Genomic DNA, 16,959 nt, shown 5'->3' on the forward strand with positions numbered 1-16,959 from the left:
GTACAAGCCTTCTTGCCACCAGCAGGATGTCCTCAGCGTCACCTCCGGTCCCCGCATATTATGTGCATGCAGCATCTGCTCCGGACACGGCCGCTGGTCAAACATTTTGTTTGGTTTGTTGGTTGGATTTTTTTTCACCCTGAGGGTCTCCGTTGCGCTGCGGGACCACAGCCGCATCCATGGGGACGTGACAGGACCCAGGGTCAACGCCCCCCCCCAAAATACCCCAAGTGAGCAGGGTGTGAGGTCCAGCACAACCTCACCCCAAGCCCAGTCTGAGCAGGGAGAGGGTGGTGGGAGCCTTAAATGCCAGGCGGGGAGGGGGCGTGGGTGGCCTGGACCCCAGGTGGGGCTGTTTGGGGCGATGACCCCCCTCCGGCCCCTGGTCCTTGCAGGGCTGGCACGCCACGGTGGGGACCTTTGCTCTAATGTCACCTGCCTCCCACCGTGGCCAGTCCCCCGCAGTGCCCCACTCCCTGTCCCTCAGCCCGTGTCCCCCCTCCCATGCTCTGTGTCCCCAGCACTGTCCCCTCCTCTGCCCCGCAGCCTTGCTGCAGCCAAGTCCCTGGGACTGTGTCTCATGTCCCCAAGACCTTGTGTCCCATCTCCCCAGCCTTGTCCTGTGTCCCCAACCTTGTGTCCTGTGTCCCTGGGACTGCATCCATCTCCCCAGTCTTGTGTCCCATGTCCCTGGGACTATGGCTCATGTCCCTAGGACTATGCCTTGTGTCCAAAGCCTTGTGTCCCACGTCCCCAGCCCTCTGTCCTGTGTCCCCAGCCTGTGCCTCATGTCCCTGGGATTGTGTCCTGTGTCCCCAACCCTGCGTCCCACATCCCCAGCCTTCTGTCCTGTGTCCCCAGCCCTGCATCATGCATCCCACCTCCCATATCCCGTGTCCCCAGCCTGTGTCCCATACCCCTGGGACTGTGTCCTGTGTCCCCAGCCCTGTGTCCTGTATCCCCAATCCCGTGTCCTCAACCCTGTGTCCCATGTCCCCAGCCTTCTGCCCGGTATCCCAAGCCTGCATTGTGCATCCCATCTCCCAAATCCTGTGTCCATGTCTGTGTCCCACATTCCCAGCCCTGTGTCCTGTATCCCCAACCCCGTGTCCCCCGTCCCCAGCCTTCTGCCCCGTATCCCCAGCCCTGCATCCTGCATCCCATCTCCCATATCCCATGTCCATAGCCCCGTCTCCCACACCCCCAACCCTCCCCCGCCCCCCTCCATCACCCCTCCCCGTCCCTTCCCCGGTCCCCTCCCGCCGCCTCCGCCCCGTCCCTCCCCCGTCCCCCGCCGCCCCGCCCCGGTCCCCCCCCCCGTTCCCCCCCGCCGCTCCCCGCCGGTGACCAGCCTTCAGCACCGCCCGCCCCGGACGCGGCTGCCGCCGGCGGGACGCGGAGCCTGCCCGGACGCACCATGAGCAGCCTCCCCGCCGACCGGGAGGGCGGCCCCGCCGACACCGGCCTTCCCGAGGAGGAGGTAGCGGGGACGGGGGTGGGATGGCGCGGGGTGGGGGGTCACACACGGGACACCCCGCCGCAGGTGTGTGTGGGGGTGTCTGGCATCCCCCTCCCCACCCGCGATCCCCGGGGAGGGGGGGGGGTTGCGCTCCGACGGTGCCCACGCACCCCACGCGTGTCCGCGACCGGCGGGGGGGGGTCCCGCAGGCTTCCGTGGCGGGGAGGAAAGGGGGGTAAGGGGGAGCAACCTCACCCCCGGGGCCGGTGCTCGGCGCTGCCGGGGTGGTTCGTGGGGTGCCGGTGGGTACCGCGGGTCCGGGAGGGCTTCGCCTCTCTCGTCCCGTGGGTCTCACCCCAAAGATGGATGAAACCCGCTCTTCCTCCCCACGGGAGACAAACCCCACGCCCCGCCACGGGGACGAGAGCAGGGTTTTCTTCCTCCCAACCGTGAAGTTCCTGGGTTTGCCCGTGACCTTGAGGTGGGAATTTGGACTTTGGGAGGGTGAGAGCAGGCAGATAGGATCTCTTCCTCGCCTTTCACCCGCTGGGCTGCTCCGGCACGTCCCCGCCGGCTTTGCCGTGGGGTCTCTGGTTGATAGATAAACACCGGGATGCATCGCAGATCTGCTCGCCTGCTCTCGCCTACCTTGATATTTGTATTCCAGAGGTGATTCTGGCCTGAAACTTCCCAAAGTTTCCCAAAGCACTCCAATAATGTGTTGGGTTCTTTTTTCCACTGGGTGCGGGGCTGACGCTGCTGCTGGGTCCTTGAGGGTGATATCACGATGTGGTTTGGATGTGGGAGACGTCCACAGTGGCCCGTTGCCTTTCCCAACGGTGTGGCATGTGCCGTGCTGGCAAAGGGTAGCCCTAAAACCCTGCTCCCAGCTGGGTCTGGAGGGCTCGGGACCACCCATCGCACTGCTGGCCCTCGGGGACCCCCTGAGCCTGGGGGATGCTGGACATGAGGAGTCCCTGGAGGGGATGGCTACGAGGTGCCAGGGTCCCCCACCATGCCGGGGAGGTGTTAGGAAGGCGATGGCCACTTGTGCGTGCAAGGTGGGCTCTTCCAGCGCCAGGCAGGTATTTTTCCCTGCACGAGTTTTTCCCAGCCCTGGCAGGAAGAGCCGGTGCTGTCGAGTATTTGTTTAAGCGCAGGAGAAGGGGGGGGTTGCCTGGTTACTGCGCCCTACAAACCTCTCCCTTCCCCAAGGCTTGCCGTCCAGCCTCGGTCCCCCCCACCCAAAAAAAAAAAAAAGAGGGAGAAGCAGCATCCATCCCAGGGAAGGTCCATCAGGGCGCTGCGAGGTGGGACAAGCCCCCGCTTCGGCCCCTGCCTCCTCCTCGGGCTGGCGGGGGTCCCGCTGCCTGCTCCCGGTACAGCTCCCCCATCCCGGGAGGGACACCCCCCACCCAGTGCAGGGGAGCTGTGGGCCAGGGGGGGAGTTCCCCACAGAGGAGCTTGTGGGGGGGGACACGACAGAACAATTCGGAAAGGAGGTCACGTCACTCCGGCCGGGCGAGAACGGCATGTAAAAAGCTCGACGGAGGCCTTATTTGGTAGCGGAGCGGCTCCAGAGAGCCCAGCTTGTGGCCCTCATCCCCATCCCATGCCAGATCCCTCATCCCGGGGGACCGAGGCGTGGGGAGGGGGACCCCAGGGATGGTTTCTGGGGGGAGCGGGGAAGGGGGAAGGTGCCCGGTGAGTGGATAAGGTTTGGCCCCACAGCCCCTGCGTCGCATCCCTCCCCCCCCCATGCTCCTGCTTTCCTTTCCTCCTGGAAGCACAGGATCCGGAGGGTTTGGGAGCGAGCCCTGAGCGGGAGGCGAGTTTGCTCTGTTGCAATCCCCCATCTGCTCCCTTGGCTTCTCCGCTGCCTTTTCCTCCGCCGCTTCCTCGTTCCAGCTCCGGCAGCTCCGGACTCGCTCTTCCCGGAGGGCTGCTCCTCTCCTCCTGTCCTCCGCCGGACATTTGGCTGCCGGGGGCCGGGGAAACGTCTCCCTGGGGTTGGACGCTGAGCCGGGTCCTCGATCCCACATCCCGGGGGCGGAGGAGCTGGCATCCCTCGGCCTCAGCCTTGTTTATGTCGGGGAGTTTTGTGGGTTGATGGCGCGCGTACGCACCGCCCGGGAATCTAAACCCAGCGGTGGAAGACGCTCCATTAGCGGAGAGAGTATTTACGCCGAGGACTAATCCCGTCGGGGCTGGAATTCGCCCCACCACCCCGCTTTGCTGGGGGAGGAGGGAGCAGGGGGGATGGGAAGCTCTGCTCGCCCTATTTCACGGCTCGATGGCAGCCCCGTGCCATCGCCCTCCCGCTCCCACCGGGCTCCGGTGCCCGGCGGTGCCTCCCCGGCGGCGGGCAGCCAAGCGGCTAATCGGCTGGTAGAGAATTAAAGTGAGTCCCCCCTGGGGAAAGGTGGCGGACCAGGAGCTCGGGGTTGAAGGAGGCGATTAAATGCCTCGTGAATGAATCACCCGGACGCCTTCCGCCTCTCCCCACCGACCCACGGGCTGTTAACGTTTACCGGGGGGGGGAGGGGGGTGGTTTGCGCAGGGGCAGGGGAGGGTGACTGCACCGGCGTGGTACACAGCATCCTTTGGGGTGCCTGGCATCCCTCGGGGAGATGCCGTCTGATGGGGGTTCAAGGTGGGTGAACACCTCCATGGTGTCTGCTTACCTACAGGACACAAACCTGGCTTGTGGCTTCATGGGAGGAGGAGGAGGAGGAGGAGGAGGAGGAGGAGGAGGGGGGCTGCTGGTGTTCCACCATGGACCTCTCCATGCTGGGGCCACCCTCAAGCCGTGGTCTGGAGACCTCAGACACCTCTTGGCACAGGTCGTCCCCTCTCCTTGTGTGTCCCCAGCCTCAACCATCCCACCAACGCCCCCGCCAGACCCTCTCCAGCATCCCTTGGAACTGTCCCCAGATGGGACGTGGTATTTCAGGGACGGCAGGAGGTGATGGTGGGATGCAGAGGTGCGAGGGACAGGCCAGAAGTAGGATAGAGATGGCTTCCTAGGGAGAGGAGAGCAGCAGAGGCTAGGAGAAGACTTTCTGCGGGGACAATAAAAGCCAGGAGGGGACAAACCAGGAGCGAGGTGTCGGAGGTGGGATCCAGCGGCCCTGGCAGATGTGGGAGCTGTGGGGCGCAGCGGCAGGAGGACTGTGGAAATGGACTTTATGTGCTCCTCGTGCGGTCCCATAGCTGTCGTCCCCGCTGAAGGAAATCAGGGTGGTGGTGGTCACCTGCGAGGTCCTGCACCCATGGCCAGCGGCTTCCCGGAGCAAACATCGGCACTTTGGACCTGGAAGAAACCTTTGTTTTCGCCCCAAATTGCAACAAGGAGGAGAGATGGAGAGAAACGCTCCACCAAGAAGAAACTCTGGAAAATGTCCGTGTGGCATAACTGAAACAAAACAGCTCGGGCTGTCCTCAGCTGGGGGTGTCCGGGCTGCAGGAATCCCACCGCCATGCTCCAGCGCCCTTCGCTAACCCTTGCTCCCGAGCTGTAGGTCTGGCCCTGTCCCACCAGCCACTTGGGAGCACGTGTCTCGCCCCATCCACCTCCAAGAAGGGGTCATTTTTCCCTACGGAAGATCATATACCTGTATGGCGGATGGAGATTTCTCTAAACAAGGCATTTGTGTTTTTTTTTTTTTTTTTCTTTTTCCCTGCCTCCGGGGCAGGATTTTGCCCTGGGAGCATTTCTGGTAGAGGATGGAGGCCGAACCCCTGGGATCTCTCGGCACAGGAAAGCCTGGAGCAGCTCCCCGCGGGCTCAAGCTCCTCTTCCATTTAAGGGCAGGAGTAACATTTCCGCCTAAAATCTTTCCCTTGGCAGAAGGATATCCGTCCAGCCTGCTGGGAATTATCCCCGAGGACGCTGCTTTTCCCTGCCGGTCCCACCTCGTTTTAACACAGCCCAAACCCTCCCAACCTGCTCGTTATCCAGCCCGGCGAAAGGATGCTGTTTACGTAGGACCTACTCAAACATCCCTTTGGTTGGGTACGCCAGCACCCTTCTGCGGGATGCGGATGGGCAGCACCCATGACCTCGCATCTCCTCCCTCCTTCCCCCTCCCCCCAAACGTGCTTTTGGGGCTGGAAAACCGTCTGGGGGATCCTTCGGAGCCCTTCTCCCCTCTCCCGCTCGCCGCTGTACGATTTTTACGGTTTAAAACTTGGCCGACCCGCGTTTGAACTTTCCAAGCAAACAAGTCATTACTGAAGAGAAGCGGCGGAGGGTTTTTCAGGGTCTTTTTATCTCTCCCATCTCTCTGCCATGCGGCTCTGGGGCTAAATGATCTGGCGAGCCCGGCTCGCAGGGGTTTGGATTTCAGGGAGGCGGCAAATTGGCGGCGGGTTCTCCCCCGGAGCTGTCTCTGACGCCTCTGGTGTTTCACACAGCTCTCCCGGGAGAGGAGAGGAGAAGAGAGGCGGGAAGGCAGCGTGCCGGGGAGGACCAGCGGCTCCAGGGATGATGGAGAGACAGGGGGACCATGCAGGGATGCTCAGCCTCCTCGGGAGGCAAACCCAGCCGGGAGGGTGGATGTCTCCCAGATAGCAGCTGCGCTCGGGCGGACCTGTCCGAAGGGGAATATATATTTTTTTTTCCCTAGGAAAGGATAAATTTGCCTTCTTCACATTGAATTTCATGGACAGGAGGGGAGCTTCTCCAGATGGATCCCTCCCCAGCCCCTGCTGGGAGAAATTCGGTCGGTGTCTCCAGGTGCAGCATCGAATGCCTTGGGATGCTCCATCTCCCTCTGATCTCAGAAGAGAGGGTCGAGGGTCCCCCAAGGCGCTTTGTGGGGGGGCTTCCAGCCCACCATGGATGGTCCCAGTAGAGGGGACAGGCTAGCAGGCTATGCCTACCTGCAGCCTTGGCTCAGGAAGGGGTGAGGACATGCCCGCGCTGATCCCATCCAGCGTGGAGCTCTCAGCATCCCTCCTGACAAGGCCCTCAGCATCCTTTCCTGGCCGGAGCAAGGCTTGCTTTCCAAGAGCAATCAAGCGTGGGATGGTGGGATGGCCGTACTTTCACGGCTGGTTTGCTTTCTGGCAGCCCCTGTGCACCTAGATGGGGGTACCAGCGGCGACGGGTGTCACCAGGGCTGTTGACACAAGGACTATATGCAAGCGTCGTTGTCTTCATCGTCGTGGTGTCCCCCCCCCTCCCCCGGCCCCGAGTACCTTTTGTTATTTAATAGATATAGGTCAGCCAGAGGTTTTGTTACACAAAGCAGGAATGTTTGCTGCTCCCAGGCTGGGAGATGGGGTAGATAGCTTATCTGCAAGAGAAAGAAGAAATGTCAGCAGAAGAATAGGCCCGGGCTGGCTGTTTCTGGCTGTTTCGCATGTCTCTGTCCCAGGGAATGGGGCAGGCAGAGTGCCTGGCCAAAAAATAAAACACTAAAAAAAAAAAAAAAAGCCCCAACAAACCAAGAAAGTTTTCCCCTCCTCCAGCCCAAATCCATCAGCTTAGCACCCGGGATGGGCGACCTCGGTCTAGCCCCTGCGGACCAGCTCTCCCAAGGCTTTTGGGTGCCTGAAAAAATAAGCTACAGCCATCAAATCCTCCAGATGACCTCCGGGTACGATGCTAATGGAGGGAGCAGCAGGAGCGGGGCTTGCTCACAAGCAAGCCCGGAGCCGAGGGGGACGGCAAGGCATGGACCCCACCGAGGTGGGCTCCATCCCCAGGTGCCCCGGCAAGAGCGGGGCCGGTGGGCGATGGCAGCCAGGGTCTGACCCAGCCACGGGGACACCGCAGGGCTGAGACCCAGTGGGGTCTGAGCCTAAATACAGCCCCGGGGCCATGGGTGGGGGTGTCCAGGTGGGGCCGGTTGGGGTCATCGTCAGCCCCAGGCTCCCACGGGCCCCACCGGCCACCAAAGTGTTTGGATGAGATTTTGGGGGGATGAGGAGAGGGGGACCGGCAGCAGATGCAGCTGTTGGTCTCCTGCCCCCACACCGCTCCCCCCAGTTACGAGTTGGTCGTAAAGCAAAACCATCCCAGCACAGGTCTTGTCCAGCGGGGATTTGCCCGTCCCCAAGGAGCCCCAGATCCCCCCCCTTGGGAGTCGGTGGAAGCGGGGTTTCTGCGAGCCGCCCCGGCTTTGAGGATGCCGTACCATGGCAAACGTTAGATCCACCCAAAAAGAGTAAAAAAAAACCCTTAAAAGGTGACTTTTATAAATCAGGGACAGGCTGCTTAAAACCAGCCCCCTCCAAACCGGGGCTGTTCCTCCAGGAGGAAGAGTTGGGGTTTGCTTCCCCCTGTCCTTAACGAGCTGCTGCAATTAAACGGAGACAATAGGCATTGTGTGCAGAGTGAGGGCTCTGCGGGGATGCCGGGAGCCATCCTGTTTGCCAGACCGGGCTAGGAAGGCACTGGGATGCTGGCGGCCTTCTCAACTGGGAGAGCGCTCGGTGGGGTGAGGACAGCTCTCGGTTACCTTTCTGTGGCGTCTTCACCGCTTGCTCCGCGGTCCCCCGAAGGATGGGGACATCCCTCCTAAAAATGCCACGTCCCCCAAGTGTGGCTTAAGGCTTTTTGGCTGCCCACGAGGTTTCCCTCGGGCCGGCATCGTCCCTCTGCTGTGCCACCACCTAAGGCTGCGGGAAGCGCGGGGTATCCCCAAGTCAGGGGTGAGGGAAGGTGCCCAGGAACCTCCTTTCTTCTTTTCCAGGTGAGGACGCTCTTCGTCAGCGGGTTGCCTCTGGACATCAAGCCCCGGGAACTTTACCTGCTCTTCAGGCCCTTTAAGGTACCAGATTGGGGAGGGGGGAGGGCTGGAAGCGTGGGGCTGCCCCTCTGCCCCGTCCCTATGGCCCCACCAACCTTGGTGGGAGCTAGGAGCCCGCTGTTTCCCCCCCCCCCAAAAGTCTAATTCAGTCATTTTATTCACAGAAACAAGTTTCTGCCCCTTTCCCCCCACCCCACAATAAACCATAGGAAAATGGCATCGGGCGCTTTGATTGCAGCGGGGTTTTAATTGCACGTTGACTTACACCCCATTTAGCAGCAGAAGAGCGTTGGCTGCAAACCTCTCCAGTCTCTTCACCCTGCTGGACCTGCAGCCCAGACACCCGCTCTTTTCAAACACAAAGGATAAATATTATCCATCCCTACAAATAATAAATATTATCCATCCCTACAAATGATAAATATTATCCATCCCTACAAAAACCCAGCGGCAGCGAGTCCCCGCCGCTGGTGCTGAGCATCGGCGAGCTCCCCCCGGTGCCCACCAGATCCCTCCCAGCTGTGGGGCTACTGGCTCATGGATGCGGCATCTTCCTTTCTCCAAGGGGCAACTGAATCGTGGGGATCTCCACCAACCCCCCCCACTTTTTTATTCTTCTCTTGCAGGGGTACGAAGGGTCTCTCATCAAACTCACCTCCAAGCAGGTAGGAGCCGCTCAAAACGAGGCGAGCGTCCCACGCCGTGCTCCCACCCTCCCCCGGCACCGCCGGTCCCCTGAAACTTTTGGGGGGGGGTGTGTGTTCCCCCCTTTGCTCCCCACCAGCCTGATTGATGGTGGCCCCTGTCCTTCCTCTGCAGCCCGTGGGCTTCGTCAGCTTCGACAGCCGCTCTGAGGCGGAGGCGGCGAAGAACGCCCTGAATGTGAGTGCGCCCAGCCGCTCCGTTTTTTCGGGATTTCTTTTTCCCACCCTCGTTTTCCCATCCCCGGATACTCTCCAAATTCCTCCATCCCAGGAAGGCGCATCTCCCGTGCCGGCGGGTGGCCCCACCGCATCCCCATCCCTCCAGCTGATCCCCATCTGCATCCTCCTTCCCGGGGGAGGGGGGGAGGGCTGCATCCCTCTCACCTTTCCCAGGGCCATCCGGGAGGGCTCCAACCCTAAGGATTAGAGCCTTAAATACGAGTCAGCCTTTCCCAGCCTCTCCTGTTTCTTCTGTGGGGAAAATCCCAGCTAGAGCTGCGAAAGAAAAAGCAAAATTTCACTCTCCTTCAGCAGCTCCCTCCTACCCCCGTGGAGTTCACCTCCTGAAAACAGTCATGGAGAGAACCGCGTGGAGCCGGTTCTCCAGTTCCTCCCTGGGTTTTGGGTTGGGTTTGTTTGGTGGTTTGTTTGTGTTTTTGGTTTTGGTTTTGGTTTTTTTTTTCCTTTCCTTGTCTTCATTTTCAATGTAAAACTTGTTTTTTTGGCTCCGCTAATCCCTCTGGATAAGAGCTCGGCGGCGCGGGATGCCGACTGCCAAATATGGTGCCGATGCTAAAGATGCCGGAGGAATGCGAGCTGCCTCGGGGCCCGGCAAATTAGCTCATTTCGAGGCTGGAAGTTGAAAAAAAAAAAAAAAAAAAAAAAGCCCAAACCCTAATTGGGAGTTATTTTTGCTGCGGGGCTGGCACACGGCACTGCTCGCCCACCCGCCGTGCCTCTTTCCCTCCCACAGGGCATCCGCTTCGACCCCGAAATCCCCCAGACGCTGCGGCTGGAGTTCGCCAAGGCGAACACCAAGATGGCCAAGAGCAAGCTGGTGGGCACCCCCAACCCCAGCACGCCTCTCCCCACCGCCGTACCTCAGTTCATCGCCCGGGAGCCCTGTAAGTACCAGTCCGGGCTCTCCTGAGGGAGCCCCGCGTGATCCCCCCCGACCTGCCACTAGGTTTTGGGGTGGCAAGCACCAGGGGTCGCCCCCAACCTCGTTTGCCTTGGGAAAAACGCCTTATTCGGGCGATCTGATGTCACGCAGAGATCCCGGAGTGGATGTAGCGCGGGATGCTGGAGGGACCAGGGATGTCGCGGCGGGGTGGTGGTGGTGATGGGGAACGCCAGGTCCAACTGGAAGCAGCAGCGCCTGCTTGCTGCAAGCGCGGTGGCACGTGCTGGCCGGTGGCCAGGGGTCCCCGAAGGCGGCTGGAGAGGACCCGGGGGCAGGTGACAGCCAGCTCGAGGGCGAGAAGCAGGGATGAGCCCGCGGTGCTGCTTCCCCGCGCCGGGGAGTTTGTGAGTGGCGACGGAGACCTCGGCGACGTCTTGCCCGTTTCTGCTACCGGAAGAGCATTTTCTCGCGCGGAGGCCGGTTCCTCACCTCGCTGCTGCCCGCGGGCACGAGCCGCGGCTCCTCGGTCGCCGTTAACTCTCCTTCTTCTTTTCTTGCAGATGAGCTCACAGTGCCTGCACTTTACCCCAGTAGCCCTGAAGTGTGGGGGCCGTACCCTCTGTACCCAGCGGAGTTAGCACCTGCTCTACCTCCTCCTGCTTTCACCTATCCCGCTTCGCTGCACGCCCAGGTAATTCAGACCCCATCCGCCGCCACTGCGCTCACCCGCCCCGGATTCCCCCCATCCCCTGTTCCCCTCGGTGCTCGCCGCACCACTAACCTCTGCCCGGCTAACAGGCACTGCCGCCCCCCCCTCCCCACTTCGCCGCCGCCCCCAAGATTTAGGGACGGCACCCAAACCGAGCTGAGTGCTGGCAGCACCGCCGGCCGCTTCCCCAAACACCTCTCTCTGCCTTCCTACCTTCGCTCTTGCCCGCGCCAGGGGCGGGGGGGGAGGGGGAGGGATGGGGGATGACAGGGCTGGACCGTCCCCATCGTATTCCCGGCACCGAATGACCCGTCCGGCTGCCGGGGTGGCACACGACCCCTGGAGGGGGTCGGGGGGGCTCGTGAGCCCCCAGCCGCCCCTCGAGCATCGCTGGGATGCAGCTTGTCGGATGCGGGGCATGAAGCGAAGCGGCTCTGACGGGGGAGGAGAGGGCGAGCGAAGCGCAAATGGCGAACCCATCTTTTATTGACGAGGCGCTCTCGTGTCACGAGCGCTTTTCTGGTGGCCCCCCGCCGTCGGCGGCAGCGCGCCGCCATTAAAAATTAAACAACCCACCCACCCACCCCCTCCCCGGGAGAGGAGTGGGGGAAAAGAAGAGAAGAAGTGGAAATGGAGGTGGTGGAGGATTTCTTCGCGGTGCCAACCTTTGGGATGCTTCCCGGGAGCGGCATCGCGGGGATGCCGGGAAGAGACCCCCCTCCGTGGGGAGGGAACGGGCAGCTGCCGCCCCAGCAGCCGCGGCGGACATCATCCTGGCGTTTGCTCCTTCGCCGCGGGCTTGGCGGCGAGCGGGAGGAAACCAGCGCGCGGAAACAGATTTGCCGGATAAGCCGCATCCAAAAGGCTTTTTGGCCCCGGCCTGCCGGGACCGAGCCAGGTTATCCGGAGCCACCACCGCTGGGAGCTGGTTTGAGGAGGAAGGCGAGGAAAAGGGCTCAGCGTAGAAACCAGCCGCAGCCTTTGGATGAAACTGCGGCTTTTTGGGCCCCGCTGTTTATAGGAAGAGCGGTGGGGTAAATATTATTGCAGCCGCGCACTCACCTTGTCAAATAACGGCGAACAGGCGGCACCTGTGCGGCCGGGGAAGCCGGGGATGCGGCCAGTGAAGGGAACGGAGGTGTAAAGAGGTACCCCCGGGAAAACCCTGGCTGAGACCCGACGCCAGACGCTGTTTGAAGAAATATTATCCGCCGTGGTTAATAGAGTCGGCGCGGCGGCGAAGATGGTGGTGGCATCTTCTCTGTCACCCCTGGGTGCTGCGGTGAAGCTTGCAGCGCTCCTCAGCTGGGGACCACAGCCTGTCCCCGTCACCGTCCCCGTCCCCATCCCCCCACGTGGCCGGCAGCATCGTGGGTTTGGTGGGTGACGTTGGAGAGGGGTACCACCACCCAAACCGAAGCTTGCTCGCTCAGCCTCCCCAGTTGGGTCCCACAGAGTGCGGTGGGACGGGGAACCTCAGGACGGTGGGGCCGACGTGGTGTCTTCCGGCAAAGCATCAAGCGCCCACGGGCAGGCGGCAAGAGCCACCGGGTTTTGGCGTCGGACATTTTCCTCCCGCCGTCCCGTCTCATGTGGGCTTTGCAGGTGTTAGGAGGGGATAAGCCCACCTCCTGCTCGGTGCGACCACGGTGCTGCCGTCCCGGCTCAGTCCTGCTGCCGGGGGAGCCGTGCTCAGCTCCAACTGGCGTTACTGCCCGCACCAGAGCTGGGATGGATGGCTGTACGTTTCGGCCTCCCTCCGCCCTGTGCCTGGGGAAGGCCGGGAAAGGAGAGCCCAGAGGCAGCCGGCTCTTGCCAGGGTGGGTGGCCACCATCCCTCTTCACCCTGTGCCCCTCTTGTCTTTGCAGATGCGCTGGCTCCCCCCCTCCGAGGCTGGTTCTCAGGGCTGGAAGTCCCGTCAGTTCTGCTGAATGCCGGGTGAGTGCCGCCTCCCTGCTCCCCTCCTCCCGGCCAGCGTGGTGGGCTGGGGGGCCACCTCCACCCTTAACCCCGGGCTCCTCGGGCTCTCCAGCAGCTCAGGGTGGCCGGCCAGACCCTACGCCCCCCACACTGGCAAGGCCACACACCATAGGTCCGGGGTGCCCTCCGTGTACCACAGGAAAGGGGATGTCTCTGCCACCGGCCACCCCAATGCTTTCCCAAATATCCCAGCCGGCCCACGCTGTTGCAGCAGCGGAAGGTGTAGCGATGGCACGGTCCTGCAAATGAAGGTGGCAGCAAGACCACCTGGTGGGAGGCAACCGCCGTCTCCCAGCACAACACAAACTCATTACACCTGGGACTTCTTCGGATGGGAAAAGCCTGGCAAGATCCGTTCTGCAAATAAGTCAAACCTTTCGTGGATAAACAAAGGGTATTCAAATGGAAGAGGGGAAAGAGGCTCGGTCAATGCTGAACATCACCTGCCCCGTGATCCCAAGCCTGCCCCGACCATCATCCCATGCCGGCCGGGAAGCCTCCTGTGCCGTGTCTGCACCCACCTGTGGAGAAACCCCAGGGGATCCAAGGAGGCAGCGAGGCTCCAGCATCGGCTGCCCGTGCTCCCGTGCCACCGCTCTGCCCGTCCGCCTGGTACTCATAGCCCCCACTGCCGTGGCCACGAGGGTCACTTGCCCTGGGAGGGCAGGAGGACCGGCCATGGCTGCAGCCGACCCCAGACTTGGATCCGCAAAGCATTTACTGGCTATTTTAGGCCCGGCAGATAAAAATAGGGAGCGGCGAGGCTTTGGGAACCAGCGGTTCTTCCAAAATATGGAACGTGCCAATGTTTCCAGCTAAAATGTAAGCAGAGCCGTATTTGGGAAGAGGAGAGGAGTGCGGTTCCTTGGAACGCGTCCACCTGCCCGCAGCAACCCTGGTAGCCCCAACGAGTGGTGAGGATGGAGGGTCGGGGACCTCCCAGCTCCCCACCAGGCTCCTCCAGCCGGGAAGGGCTACGGCACAGCCCAGCGAAGGGTTTTGCTGCTGCCCTGGCTCTCCCGCCTGCATCCTCCCCGTGGATTTGCCGCGTGGAGCCCCATCAGGGCAGGGTTAAGCTGCAAACGTCCCCCTTAGGAAGCGCCGACCCCGGCAGCTTCACCGACCTCAGCCCCTGGCTGCCGGCGTCCCTAACCCTCTGCCATGTCCCCTCGCAGGTCTCAGGTGTGTGATGGTGGCCTACAGTCAGTCTTGTGGGTATTAATGGAGTCTTCCAAGGCGGCTACTGGGTTGGCGTGCTCTCCGCAAAACCACAGTGTGCTGGTAAGGCTGCAGCACGGGGCCGGGCTGCGCGAGGGGGTCGGCGGCTGCTTTGGGGACGGGGTAGAGGGGCGAGGAAGGCGACGCGATGTCCCCGAGGAAATGGGCAGCCAGGTGGACGCGTCCCTGGGATTGATCCCTGCAGGGCGGCATCGCTGCTCCCGCTACGGCACGGTGCCTCCGGCACCAAAGCACGGCTCTGCCATTCCCCCGCGTTTGCCGTTGTTATCTGGGGCGAGAGTTTCGACAGCCGAGGAATGCCTCTCGGCTTTGAATTACCCCCGGTAATCTCATCTCGGCTGCCGTCCTCGCTTCCTGCCTTGGATCAACAGAGACTGAATTCCTCTTAAGTGCAAAATTCAACTCAAAAACTTAACTCTCAGCTTCCCAGCTGGCGCCTCCGCAGTTAAAACCCCAGAGGCTACAGCCATCGGGAGGAGCAAACTGGGACCAGTTCCGTCCTTCCCCCTCTGCCTGGCTGACGGACCCCAGGGTGCCCCAGCTCTCCCTGCAGGCATTTCCCACCTTCCCCTTTCCCAGTTAAACGTCTCTCCTTGGAGCATGGGCTGCTCCTTTCCTCACCCCGTTTCCAAAACAAGCCTCGCGCTTGCGGCACGGGAGCTTCCCCACGAAGGAAGAGAGATAAACCACAGCCCCTTTTGTGCTTTGCCTCACTCCAACATCGCGGCTGCTTGCTTTTTTTTTTTTTTTTAAATTTTTTTTTATTTATTTATTTTTAACACCTCTCTCTGTCGTTACAGGCTTGAAAAAACAAACAAACAAAAAAAAACAAACCCAAAAAGAAACCTCACACAAGTTTGGATTCCTCCAAGACTTTCCCACAGCCTCTATCACACATCTGCTCTCCTAGAAGAAAAAACGAAAAGCATACCTAGTAATAATATTTTCCTCTTTTACACTGTATATTTGTAAGAAAGAGTGTGTTACTTCTGAAAGCATGGTTTGACAGGCATTGCTGTAGCGTTTGAAAAAAGTCTTTTCAAACAGAACCATAGGAAAGCAGACTACAAAAAAGAAAAACAAAACAACAACAAAAAAAAAGCAAAACGAGAGCAAGTATTTTTGTACCAAACCTCCTAAATAGGACAATCTTACACTGGGTCGGACTACAGGTTTTGTGCTTGACTTTCGAATGCGTGTAATGCCCTCTCCCCCCCCTCCCCTTCCCGCCCCATCAGCTGCATGTCAAAGGCGTTGATGTTCACGCGCGTGCGGATGTCGAGACGCACGATTCGGGTTTGTAGGAATCGTGCTCCGGCCGTGTCGGCAAGACGACGTCTGCAGACACTTACAGTATTACCGTTTTCTTCCCAGTTGTACCAAACGACAACCAGGCAGGACAATCAGAAACTTTCTTATGGTGGTTATTTTATTTTTTTTTTTTACCTTAGGGCTAACGTTAATAGCTTGCTGTGCAAAGCTGCGGCACGGTACAACGGCTCGGATCAGGGATGGGCAGAGACAGCCCGCACATGTAGCAAGGTGACAATTTGCCTCCTCCTCCTGCCGTGACTGCTTGAAGTTGTTACGGGCAATGTAAACTGCTGTATGAAAAAAACAAACAAACAAACCCCCAAACCCCCAAACAACAAGCCCTCGGTTCGCCAGCTTACTCGAGGTCGGGCGTGAGTCCCAAGCGAGCTGAGGGGCTCAGACACGTGCCTACCGTCACGCCAAAGCGCTGGGCTGAACTGGGGTTTGAGTGTCAAGGTTATGGCCGGTCTGGCGGCTCGCTGTGTGTAATTTCCATGTTTCCATGCGCAAAGACAAGAAGGGAGGCTGCTAACACCCTTGTGGGGCAGTATCTGTAACCTTCACGGAGACAGCGTACCAGCAAAGAGACCGCTTGACATACTAGCCTTTCCTTCTCCTTGCTCCAGGAGGGATTTGGGAAAAGAAAGAGCAAGGCAAAGCAACCCAAAACCTCAAAGCGGATTTCAGTTTCTTGCAAAAGGAGGTGCAAAACTTCTCCTTTCACTTCCTTTCCCCGCCCCCACCCCCACCCCCGTGGCCTCGCTAAAAACATCATAACCTTTTTTTTTTTTCTTCCTCCTTCCTTTTATTCTGCGGGTGGGCCACAAAAAGATGGCTGAGATTTTGGCTGCCAGAGCCCGGGCAGGGTGGGGGGGGGTGAGATGGTGCGATGGGAAACCGTCCCATTAGGGGTCTTCTGTAAAAAGCGGGATTGATAAAGGCGACGTGAGAAGAAATAAATTCCAAGACAAACCCTCTGAGCAGCTCTCCAAGGAACGACACCAGCGTTTCCAAGCGACGGACTAACTCTTTTAGCAAACTATTTCCTGTACTTTGTCTTGTGGAGAGGAGAGAAGCTTCCACATTGTCTACTCCGCTTTTGGAAATATGTTTAAAGGTACTTTTCTATTGTAATTTTTTAAAAATAAAACCAGTGATTATTATAAGTTACGCGCAGAGCGTCATCGTGTGCTGTGTATCTGGTTAGGAACAGGGGGAAGGAGCCTAACACACGCCCTTCGGGGCCTCGGGAACAGCAGCCTCCTTCCTCCCTCGGGGTATTTGAAGGCAACGCTTCCGAGCGACGTGATTTTTCAGGGCAGATACCTGTTTTTTTCAGGGTAGATACTGTCATCCGGCTTGGCTTGCTTGGGATCTCTAGGAAAGCTCCAAAATCCAGGCTGGAAGGATCAGCAGGCTTTAAAGAAACGACTCCAAGTTTACAAAGATGTTATCGGTTAGTTTTTAGACCTACTAATCTTGGCACCGAGCACAGGAGCTAAGCTGTGATTTTTCCATGAGCTCAGCCACAGCAGAGGCAAACGTAACCTAGAGACGAAGGGCCAGATTATTTTATTATTTTTTTGTTTAACACGCCGAGAATCTTGAAAAACTCAGTTCGTAAGCCCAACCTAGAAATTCCTCCTCCCTCCTCCACTCCGCCCCTGCCCCA

General features: G+C 59.8%; 1 protein-coding gene across 4 annotated transcripts; it reads left to right on the plus strand.

Moving 5' to 3' along the window:
• Positions 1-1,363: 1,363 nt before the first annotated feature.
• Positions 1,364-16,457, plus strand: RBPMS (RNA binding protein, mRNA processing factor). 4 transcript variants are annotated; one of them, XR_014269071.1, is made up of 9 exons: positions 1,364-1,480; positions 8,161-8,238; positions 8,844-8,882; positions 9,037-9,099; positions 9,895-10,045; positions 10,605-10,735; positions 12,623-12,692; positions 13,910-14,015; positions 14,774-16,457. XR_014269071.1 is itself a non-coding variant. In XM_082482040.1 (8 exons), the coding sequence occupies exons 1-8, from the start codon at positions 1,418-1,420 to the stop codon at positions 14,777-14,779; spliced, it is 576 nt and encodes a 191-aa protein (XP_082338166.1). In that variant the 5' UTR covers positions 1,364-1,417; the 3' UTR covers positions 14,780-16,457. The 4 variants fall into 4 exon arrangements, 2 of the variants coding, with proteins under 2 accessions (XP_082338166.1, XP_082338165.1); XR_014269072.1 differs by lacking the exon at positions 10,605-10,735 and having other exon boundaries at positions 14,774-14,907; positions 15,425-16,457; XM_082482040.1 differs by lacking the exon at positions 10,605-10,735.
• The last annotated feature ends 502 nt before the right edge of the window (positions 16,458-16,959 follow it).

Source organism: Vanellus vanellus (assembly GCF_965231255.1).
Source record: "Vanellus vanellus genome assembly, chromosome: 4".
NCBI lineage: Eukaryota > Metazoa > Chordata > Aves > Charadriiformes > Charadriidae > Vanellus > Vanellus vanellus.

Excerpts from the sequence above, each read along its gene's own strand:
- RBPMS (XM_082482039.1), top strand. The coding sequence starts at position 1,418 with ATGAGCAGCCTCCCCGCCGACCGGGAGGGCGGCCCCGCCGACACCGGC. Across the intron at positions 1,481-8,160 it reads CCGGCCTTCCCGAGGAGGAG|GTGAGGACGCTCTTCGTCAG; the intron begins GTAGCGGGGACG and ends CTTCTTTTCCAG. Across the intron at positions 8,883-9,036 it reads TCAAACTCACCTCCAAGCAG|CCCGTGGGCTTCGTCAGCTT; the intron begins GTAGGAGCCGCT and ends CTTCCTCTGCAG.